This window comes from Beta vulgaris, chromosome 1 (assembly GCF_026745355.1).
Source record: "Beta vulgaris subsp. vulgaris cultivar EL10 chromosome 1, EL10.2, whole genome shotgun sequence".
NCBI lineage: Eukaryota > Viridiplantae > Streptophyta > Magnoliopsida > Caryophyllales > Amaranthaceae > Beta > Beta vulgaris.
The window spans coordinates 42,806,418-42,817,693 of record NC_079202.1 but is presented as its reverse complement, the minus strand read 5'-3'; the positions used below and the strand labels follow the sequence as shown (position 1 = coordinate 42,817,693).

Here is an 11,276-nt window from a genome sequence, read left to right as displayed (position 1 = left end):
TCTGAAAATTTTTGGATTGGATACGGATCGAAAATTTTCAGTTTTGGGTATCTGAAAATATCCGAACGTTGAAATTTTTTCGGATATACGATCCGAAATATTCAAAAATATCCATTTTTAAGACTTGATATTTGAAATATTTGATGATCCAATCCGAAACTTATTTTATGAACTTTTCCTTTGGAAAAAATTATTTTAAAAAAAAAAATTCGTATATTTGTTCCGTAATTAGGACGATTTGTGTTTATTAGCTCAAGATTAAAAGGTCAATTTCTTCTAACTAAGTACATCAAACTTTGCTTAAAATATTGGGAAAACAGTTTTTTGTGGTAACTATTTTATGACAGGGAATTGGCAATATGATGCTAATGGCTAGTGGAAGTAATGTCGACTGCACCCAAAATAAAATAAAATATATGGGCAAGTGAACTTGGTGATCAACCACCCACATAGAAAAACTTATCGTGTTTTTGAGGATCGATCTATTATGCGTAAACAATCGGGGATAGTAAATCTTATGAGCAAATACACGTTCGAGTAGTTGATTATATCCATTATAAAAGGAATGATAGTTGTTATATACATGCCAAAAAAATTATCAGTAACGTCTTCACTTACATCGGTCTTAATTAATAACAAAGCTTAATCTTAATAGAGAGGGATGCCACCTAGTAACATCCTCGCTTACGCCGGTCTTCTAACCGTGGCTTTTTATGTTGCTTATGGTACTGATCCAACTCAGCTGCAAGATTTCTGTGTAGGGGTAAATAACCCTTCTGATGGAGGTAAAATATTTATATCTGATTCTACTAGACTTTCATTACGCAAAGCTAAGCTTTAAGTTTATACAGTATTGAACTTATTTTTGATTACAAATTTTCTAAATTGTATGACTCGGAAATGGATGGTTCAATATTCCTATTCTGAAAGTTCGGATTGCAAGCTTATATGCAGGGGCGGATCCAAAAATTTTGGTTTGGGGGGCCTTTATTAGTGTAACAGATAATTACTAAATCACATAAACTAATCAGTAGTCTACCATACGTCTATTACACTGAATCATCAATAATTTATCGCAATACTACTTGATCTGTTTCATAATACTTGCTATATATAAAAAAAAGTGAGGAGCTTTTTAAAAAATAGAAAGAAAGTGGGAGAATTATAACAAGTATTATGAACTAGAAGAAGTTTCAAAAATATTGTGTTTTTATAATTGTGAGGACTTAAGAATGGATTTTGGAACTAAATAATGATTAAAGTTGGATTTTCTTTATAAAAAAAACTAAAGTTCCTTGTCCTCTAAAGATAAACCTAATGAATCCAAAAGATATAAGCAAGATTAACTTAAAGAAGGAAAAAGAAAAGCTGAAAGAAGAGAGGTTAAGAAGAAATAACAAAGTAATGAGCATATTAAGAAAAGAAAAGGCAAGAAGGAAGATTCGAACACAGTTTCCTTACACCACACAGATTCAAACCAGCACGATCCACTTATCATTGAGCCACTCCCTCCACCACTTATTATTTATGCGGGCATTAACTTATGTTGTTACAAAAACTTGGTGGAAAAGTCCAAAATCGGAACTCTATTTTATTTTGGAGGGCATGGGCCATCCAGGCCCCTTACGAGATCCGCCTTTGCTTACATGAATATATAAGAAAAGAAAAAGGGGTATTGGGAATCAATTTATATTTTGTCTATTATAAATGAAGATCTAGATATCTAAAATGTAAGAAAATAAATGGACAAGATCACAATTTTATTTGCTATTATTGATCCTTGAATTTTATCCCTGTCTTCTAGTATATTTATAGATGTTAAACAATGAAATAATAATTAATCATATCAAATGATTGTATATGATTATTTCTTCTATAGTGTGACAGTAATTATAAAATTTGTAAAAAAAAAATCGTCTACCAAACTCTTTTCTCGTTGTGTTAAGAACAAGATATAGTAGGACAAACTGACTTTTTTAAGAAATAACGAAGCAGCTCCAGCCAAAAGTTTTCCTTGGCTATCTTTTTCCAGCAATCAGCCTCAGTCAACTCACTCTCTCCCCTCTAATGACTCAATGACAAAATTTTGAGGCTAATCTATAATGCACCTATTAGATAATCTGATTAAAATACAAAATTAGAAAAAAAAAACCGTGCAATAATATAGTACATGGCCATTTGAATTGTTCTTTTTGTGCAATTGTAGGATTAATTTAATTAATTTTGTATTTTCTTGCAATTTTCTGTCTAAAAACTTGGTTAGCGTCAAAGCCTCAAACGAGTTTACTTAACAAAAACGTTTCCTAAATTTAATTAGTAATGTTACGCTGTACAAGAATAATAATAGAAGATCATAAAAAAAAAAAGTCAAAACGGGTTAATAATGGTATATTGGTATAATAGTTTTCTCAGGAAAAAAAAACAGTTTACATTATATTGTAGCTTGGTTGTTACCCTTACCAAATGTTTTTTGATAGTCAATACAAATTTTGAATTCCCAAAAAAAAAAAAAAAAAAATTGCTTGTCTTTATTCCTCTCAACATTTCCCCTCAAGTTTATATTTTTTGGTCGATGCGATTTAGCTGAGATTGAAACACCATGAGAAGTTACAACAACGTTATAAGCTATATTTATGTGCAACATATACATGGGAATAGTTTTAAAATTGGGGACTGAAGGAGTATATATGTGGCCATGTGGGTGACTGGGTGTGACGCATAATGGAAATTGGAAATAATAGCTAACCATCACAATAGCGAACCATATAAGTACTAGAGAATCTGTAATTATCATACTCTTTGTTATCATGATACGTAGTTGAAATAACATATTGTCAACTGAATGATAATACATATCTTTCTTTGTTGAATCAGTATTCGTAAATGGATTGTTCTGTAAGGATCCAATGGCTGTCGAAGTGGAGGATTTCGTTTTCGAGGGGCTAGACAAGCCCGGAAATACACGCAACCAGGTAGGTTCGGCAGTTACACGAGTGACTGCAGCAAACCTTCCAGGGCTCAATACCTTAGGTATATCATTGGCTAGAATTGACGTCGCACCATACGGCGTAAATACTCCCCACCATCATCCTCGTGCAACCGAGGTCATCACCATTATTGAAGGTACCTTCTACGCTGGTTTCGTAACCTCCAACCTCCAAAACGGCGAAAACAAGCTATTCGCCAAGGTGCTTAAAAAAGGAGATGTTTTCGTATTTCCTCAAGGACTCATTCATTTTGAGACCAATATTGGTAATACTCCCGGTGTAGCCCTTTCTGCATTTAGCAGCCAAAACCCTGGCGTTGTCACCACTGCTGCTGCCGTGTTTGGCGCTAAGCCGCCTATCTCCATTGATGTTTTAACTAGGGCCTTCCAACTCGATCCTAGAATTGTGAGGAACCTTCAGTCTCGCACCTTTGAATGAGCCCCTAACTCCAGGAGTTTGGAGAATATGAAAACTTTCATTGTCCCTAGAGTATCTGATTATCTAAACTATAAATTTGGTGTCTGCCCCTATCTGGGTAGATGATTAAACTATATATCCTAGTGGTTTGAATAAATAAATTGTGAGCTAAAGTTTCCAACAATGATGGAATATCCTCTTTGCTTCTAAGAATTACAATGATGGATTTGTTATGGCAAGTGCCACATAATTGCTTGCAATATATACTTACTAGCCTTCATATGCACGCGATGCGTGCGTTAATTTTAAAATTTGTTATTTTATTAAATACTCCATTCATACTTTATTTATGATTAAACTTAAATGTGAAAAATTCAACAGTTAGATGAATTTAGATATATTAATTCGCTAATAATGTAAAAAAAATAAAAAGGTTGTGATTGATTGTTAACATTAATTTTTTGTGAATGAATATTGAATAGAAAGAACAAAAATAGTGAGTTGGTTTAACTGGATTAAAGAGTATCAAAGGTAGTGAATGTTCAGGCTTTTCATGTGTGCGTTATGTATGCCATCTTTTTTATAAGGTATAAATATTTTGTCCATTTAATTTTTGATTGAAGTATTTGATGCATATACCATTATAAACTTGTTTTAAATGGCAAGTTGGAATGATGATTTTCAAATGATTTGCTTTTGTAATTTTTTTCATTCCATTAATTAGATCATTAAGGGTATTTTAGTCACTTCAAAAGAAGACACCACACTTCCTCCCTTGACTTATATAATAGAGATGAGCGAAGTAGTGCCTTTCATAAACTTTTCCATGTTACATTAATTCTACCAATTCATAGACACATAAATCTATCTCCCTATTTTAATACTCAATGTTGACTACTACTCCCATCTAATTGATCCGAATCGAACAAGAAATAATAAAGAATGATCCTAAAATATAGAAATTCAAGTCCATTCATGTGATAACCCATATTCTAAGTCCTCTTTCGAAAAATTGTTTTACATAGTTTTACTAAACCACTTTCGCAACTCTTTTAAAAATAGTTTCACAAAAGCCCATTTATGAAAACTCTTTTTCTTCCAATATTAATTTAATAAAGTTCATTAAAAATATTAATTAGTTTTATTCATTATTTAACTTATTTTAAAATCTTTTTTTAGGAGTGCGTCTTGGTGCAACATGTTATACCTGACACCATAACTTATTTTGTAGAAACATTTTATATGTAAGATCTAATATAATTCTTTATGTCATTATGAAACTCTTTCATGTCATTATTAGTTTACCTCATATAATTTTAAAGTTATTTCATGTCACTTTTCAATCTGTTGCATGTCATTTATAAAACTCATGTCATCATTGGTATGTTTCATATAATTAATCTGACTTTTATCTCATTTTTCAACAAAATTATATAATTTTCCCCTATTTCATTATCATTTATCAACCCTTTATATACTTTATCATTATTACATAAACTGATATCATTTATAAAAGAAATGATATCATTATCAATCACTTTTATGTTATTTTTTAGCAAATTAGCTTGCATCATTTTTCCTATTTAATTATCATTTAATAGGAGAAACTGATATTTTCATTATTCACTTTATTATTATTATTCAGCAAATTTGTATCATTTTCCGCTATTTAATTATCATTATCAACTCTTTATATACTTTGTAGTTATTACATAATTGATATCATTCACTCCTTCCTTTTCATTTTAACTATTACACTTTGACATTTTACACTATTCACAAATTGCACTTTGACCCTCGTTTGTGATTTATACGGGAATAAAAACATAGTCATGTGGGATGTTGTTAGATTCGTCTTAGTATGTACTTTTTCTAATTTTTACAAATACAAAACTAAAGATATATGTCCTCAAAGTTTTGCATTGGCATGCGTGAAAAGTGTAAGTGTGTAGATTAAAATGAAACGGAAGGAGTATAAGAGAAACAATATCATTAACATGGACTACTATGTCATTTCTAAGGAAACTTATATATCTTCTCCTATTTTATTATTATTTTTTAACTCTTTATATTCGTTAACATTATTACACAAACTAATATTATTCATAAGATAAATGATTTCATATTTATCAACTTTTACATCGTTTTAAACCAAATCTCTATCATTTTATCATTATATTTCTAACAAACTTATATCATTAATATCTCTTTCATTTTCGTGCTTGGATAACTTAAAATTCTAAACTTCTTCTAAATCTCTTCCATTTTCTCACCAATTAGTACTTGGATAACTCAAATTTGTCAACTTCTTATGAATCTCTTCCATTTGCTTCGCTGCTGGGGGCCACACTTTTACTACAATGAAGAAAACAAATTTGAAATGCAACATACTTAACACAAATCTGGTTAAGTTTGAGGCCATAATTTCGAATAATTAACAATTAGAGAAGTGATTGGTACTAAATCATACATCTGAAGTGTGAAAAATTGTGGCCGGAAGTGAAAGTAAATCGCTCGTGTTGGATGAATGTGGCTAATTTTGGAATTAAATTGTTTTGAATTTTAGAATATCAGTTGCAATCACTCGCTCTTTCTGTGATACTCCGAAAATTACCAATCGCATCTGACGGACGCAGCTCGACTTTCATGATACTCGTCGTCGATCTAATGCTTCTTCTCGATGAAGTACGTCGAACCTCTACCTCCACCTCCATTGTGGCTTCAGCTGATGTTCCACCTCGAATTTTCTCTTATCCTCTTCAACGGCGGCGTTGGGGGAGGCAGATAAGTGGTCACGAGAGGAAGAGTTGTGATGAGCGAAAAGCACGATTAAGAGGACACTTAGAGCATCTACATACAATGGGGTGGGTTTAGCTTGGTCTAGCAAATAGTAAAACTAGTTTTACTTGGTTTTATTGTTGTGGAACTTGACTCTTTGGCTTGGTTCGTCTGGAAATCCAGACCATATGAGTATGGGATGGCGTGCACAAAAAGTAGCTTTTATTAATTTAAATCATCTATTTTATATAAAAAATAAAGATTGTATATGATGGGGTTTGGTAAAAGTAGGAGAGAGAGTATATGGTGGGGTTTGGTAAAAGTAGGAGAGAGAAATAGAAAAACCAAGTAAAACCAACCACACCATTGTGACAAAAAAAAGATGAGTTGGTGGGAGTTTTAGTGGGATGTGAGGTGTAAGAAGGAGAAGAGGAGAGAGAAAAAAAAAACTCCAAGACCAAGTAAGACCAACCCACCCCATTGTAGATGCTCTTACATTTAGTTCTTTTTTAAATATATATTGTTAGATCTTAGAGAAAATTAATGAGAAAAGAGAGGAAGATGGACGAGGTTAAGGTGATGATGTGGATGTAGATGTTGAAGAAATGCAAGTGATGGACTTGGAAGCTCAACAAAAGAAGACATCAAAATCTGATTTACTTAAAATTCAGAAAAAAGCTTAGCACCCAGTTGTATATATTGAAGGTATTTTTCAGGGTTTATAATTTCTTGATGATTTAAGCTTAATTTTTGTAGGGTTCTTTCTTGATTACTGATTTTAGAGTTCTAACTGGTGTTAAACATGCAAGTTAATTAGTTGCATTATTTGTAGTTGCAGAATATATTACTTCGTTTACATTTTTTGTTTTAAAATTCTGGTAGATTATAAAGGAAATTAATCTTGAAGAATCAAGAAATATTTTCATTTGATTTTTTTGTAGCGAAATTCATTCTATTCCCGAAAATCGTTTTATTCTCATGGATTTCACGGATCTAGGTAAGATTAGCTTTTTGTTGGCAATTTTAATATGATTTTATACTTTGTTGCTTTTGTTGGTTCTTTGTTAACATGATAATGCAAAGGTTTCATTACTTTTCATTTTCTTTCTCTTCATTTTTTTGTGTGGGTTAGGTTTCCTGAAATTTGAGTGATTATAAAGATCTGACATTTAAAGTAATTTTATTTTCTTCTCTACAAACTTGAAAAAAAAAGAATTGAGTTTATCATTTTAATTTATCTCTCTTCTTCTTCTTAAATTTCTCTCCCAAGTATCAATTTTTTTCCCTTAAAGTTCTGTAGTCGTCGGAGTATAAACATAGGTTTTGTTGATAATTGTACATGAAGCTTTCTGTTGATTCATTAAACTCTCATTTCTTCGATAATCGCCGAGTAATTCATAAATTTCTTGCAATTTTTGTTAGATTAAATGATATTTTTGGCTGTTTTTGACGTTCTAATGTTGTTTTCATAGTTATCCTTTCTCCAATCCCTAAATATCACATCCTAAACTCTAATCTCAGTAAGGTAACTTTCAATTACGTCATTAAACTTTAATGTTCTGTTATTTATTTGTTGTTGTTATGTTTTGATGTTATTGGAGTTTGCGAGAGAAACTTTTGAGTGATTGCAATTCGCTTTAACAATTCAAGGTATGTTTTTAAGTTTCGAATATTTTTCAAACTTGCTATTTATTACTCAATAAGTGTATCATATTATCATAATGTAAATGTGGTCGGCTAAATTGACATAAATATGCTCATATATGGCTTTATGTTGATCATTTTTGTCAAAGAGAAAAGACATCATCTGATAAAGTAATACTTTAGAATTATTTGAAATATTCATAGCAATTTCAACGAGCACAAACAAGAAGGACCATCGACCAAGTAATCAAAGAAGCAGCAATAGTTTAATAATACCGTGATTAGATTGCTATTTTCGCTCTTTTGAGCACTGACTTGTTATGTAACTATAAAAGACATAACCAGTGAGCCTTTTGTAAGTTAGTTATGTTCTTTTACGTGGACTGTCTTGCTTAAAAAACATGATGAAATTGTTCATGGGGAACAACATTCTACAGAAAAGCTGTTGTGCCCCTATACTACTATGAAGTGTTAGTTTTTACAGAAATGTGTAGTACTAAAGATACACTGTTTACTATTGAGTTCTAATCATATCATATCAAACTAGCGATGAAATTTGAGGTAATTACAAAGACATCAAACTCATACATATGGTCTAGATATTTGAGGTCTTAGACTCTTAGTGTGTTTATTGATTTGATTTGATATAGAGATATGGTCAAGGGTTCCTTGAGATTTTCTTATAGCTGATTATGAGTTTTGTTAACTAATCACTCTAATTATTAGATATATTTTGCAATTTACTAAAAAAATTTAATGCAAAACATATATCCCTTCCATTCCTTCAGACAGGATAAATATGAATGTATGGTGAGAAGAGTTTGTATGACTTAGAAAATCATCTGTTCTTATTTTTCTTCTAAATTTTTCTTTTAGTTCATCCCATTAGAATTAAAATCGAAGAAAATGAAAGTTGACAACTTTGAAGTGCGCAAAAAATGTAGTGAAAAAAAGTGGAAGGTGGGTTAGGGTTTGAAAAGGGAAAAGATGAGTGAAAAGGAGAGATCTTTGTTGAAAATTGGGTGTTAGAGAGGAGATGATGACGATGATAAAAAAAACTGGGAGGAAGAGGAAAGAAAGATGGGCTTTATTTTATTTGAAGTATTTAGGAGAATTTTTACGAATTACTGTCTCTTCGTCTAATTTCATCCCATTGGTGTCAGGTATTTTATTTTGTTTGCTTTCTTTTCTTTCTATATGTATTCTGAAATTAAATTGGTTCTTTATTTTGTTACCTTACTTAGAGCATCACCAATGGCTTGGTTGGTCTTGGTTGGTCTTGGAGCTTTTTTCTTTCTCTCTCCTTCCCTCCTTCTTCTTACACCTCACATCCCTAAAACTCCAACCAACTCATCTTTTTTTTGTCACAATAGCTTGGTTGGTCTTACTTGGTTTTTCTATTTCTCTTTCTTACTTTTACCAAACCCCACCATATACTCTCTCTCCTACTTTTACCAAACCTCACCATATTCAATGTTTAGTTTTTTTTATATGAAATAGATGATTTAAATTAATAAAAGCTTATTAGACTACGTTAATTAATTACGAGCTAATTAGCTTACGTTAAATTAATTACGATAAATTAAATTACGTTACAAGCTAATTAGCTTACGTTAAATTAAATTAGCGTTAACTTGAGATTATAGTAAATATGTGTTAATTAGCTTACTTTAAATTAAATTACGTTAACTTGACATTATAATTTAAAAAACGAACACATTACATAAATAGATAATTAAAAAAACCACATACATGAAATCTGATACATAAACATAGATAATTTAAAACATAAATACATGATAGATTGATACATAAAGCTAAGATAGATAATTTAACACACACAAATACATGAAAGTTGAAATTAACTTAAACCATAATTAATTAAATAAAGTTATAGTTAATCAACTTGACGATTAGGCCCAAACTTACGCCATATGTGTTCAACCAAGTTATTTTTTAGTGAGATGTGAGTTTCCGCATCTCGCATCTCAGATCTTCTCTCCATGTATGCACCTAAATTTCGCGCATCGAGTCTTCTGTTGTGCACAACGAATGAGTCTTCTCCGACTTGGTTAGATGACCCCTCATTATTTTGAGTTTGAAGCTGATCATATTTGTTTGGATCTCGGTAATTTTCATAAGTATCGTGCTCATCTTTGACAATCACATTGTGCACATGCTGATACATGCCATGATTATTTTCCACAATATGTCTTTATCCACGCGAGAGCGGGTTTACGAAATAATTGCAAATCTAGCTTGCAATACTCCAAATGCACGCTCTACATCTTTTCTAACAGCTTCTTGATGTTGTGTGAATAGTCTTTGTTTGGGGGTTTGGGGGAGCTTTATTGCGGGGATGAATGTTGACCATCTCGGGTAGATGCCATCATAAGATAGTAACCCATGTTATAAGTTGCCCGTTCACCGAGAAATTGACCTCTGGGGCTCTTCCTTGAAGGACATCATCAAAGACGGGAGACCTCTGCAATACGTTTATATCATTGCATGAACCCGGGTGCCAAAAAAACATGCCATATCCATAAGTCACTTGAAGCAACCGCTTCTAAGATTATGGTTGCTGTTTTGGCTTCTTCCTTGAAACATTCCTTTCCAGCCCCGAGGACAATTCTTCCAGTTCCAGTGCATGCAATCGATGCTTCCCATCATGCCTGGGAAGCCACGACGCTCCCCTTCATGTAGGAGATGTTAAATGTCATTTGCATTTGCCTTCCTCAAGTATTCATCTCCAAATCTAGCAACAACCGCTTCGACAAAATGAAGAAGGCATTCTCTGGTACTTGAAGCAATTTTCAGGTACTCGTCAACAGCATCAGATGATGAACCATATGCCAACATCCTGATAGCCGCTGTGCATTTTTGTAGTTTAGATGCACCCATCCTTCCAGTAGCATCTGGTTTTTTGCACAAAGAATTTAGCATCTTGAATTGTTACACCTTCGACAATACGAAGGAAAACATGCCATGCATACAAAACTACGACGAAAAATTTTTCGGGGTATAGAGGTTCGTTGCTGAAATAATCATGAAACAATCTTTCATGAGCTTCCTCACGTTCCCTACGCACAAAATTTCTAGTGCGGGGTACAATTTCTTCTTCATTTTGTTGCTCAGCATCAACGGATTGACTCCATTCTATGTAATCTTGAACCATGTAATTAAAAAACTCAGAACCTGAACTAGAAGAACTTGAATCATAGTTCATTTTGGAGATATGTCGATTGAAGAGGTGCTTTCTAGAAAATAAAAAATTGAGAGGAAAAGTGAATGGAGTTGTGATTTTATTGTTGAAGTTATGCTCTATTATATTGGAAAAATCCATCATATGTACATAACAGTAATTCATTTACAGATTAGACATATCAATGCAATGTAGGAGCAGACAATTCAATGCAGCACTATGCATCATACTATTCAACGTCAGGTGAG

General features: G+C 32.2%; 2 protein-coding genes across 2 annotated transcripts; one reads left to right on the top strand and one right to left on the bottom strand.

Moving 5' to 3' along the window:
• Window positions 1–599: 599 nt before the first annotated feature.
• On the top strand, window positions 600–3,700 carry LOC104894523 (germin-like protein). The gene is made up of 2 exons (XM_010680780.2): window positions 600–785; window positions 2,875–3,700. The coding sequence occupies exons 1-2, from the start codon at window positions 662–664 to the stop codon at window positions 3,423–3,425; spliced, it is 675 nt and encodes a 224-aa protein (XP_010679082.1). The 5' UTR covers window positions 600–661; the 3' UTR covers window positions 3,426–3,700.
• A 6,835-nt stretch (window positions 3,701–10,535) lies between these two features.
• Window positions 10,536–11,052, bottom strand: LOC104885458 (uncharacterized). Its single transcript, XM_057392076.1, has 2 exons — window positions 10,785–11,052; window positions 10,536–10,741 (listed from the first exon to the last, which is right to left on the bottom strand). Exons 1-2 carry the CDS (start codon window positions 11,050–11,052, stop codon window positions 10,536–10,538), a joined length of 474 nt encoding a protein of 157 aa, XP_057248059.1.
• Window positions 11,053–11,276: the final 224 nt, after the last annotated feature.

What these genes read in the sequence shown, in the direction of transcription:
- LOC104894523 (XM_010680780.2), top strand. Translation starts at nt 662, where the DNA reads ATGCCACCTAGTAACATCCTCGCTTACGCCGGTCTTCTAACCGTGGCT. An exon ending in AAATAACCCTTCTGATGGAG is followed by an intron (nt 786 to 2,874) that starts GTAAAATATTTA and finishes TTGTTGAATCAG; the next exon opens with TATTCGTAAATGGATTGTTC.
- LOC104885458 (XM_057392076.1), bottom strand. Translation starts at nt 11,052, where the DNA reads ATGAACTATGATTCAAGTTCTTCTAGTTCAGGTTCTGAGTTTTTTAAT. An exon ending in TTTCCTTCGTATTGTCGAAG is followed by an intron (nt 10,742 to 10,784) that starts GTGTAACAATTC and finishes GCAAAAAACCAG; the next exon opens with ATGCTACTGGAAGGATGGGT.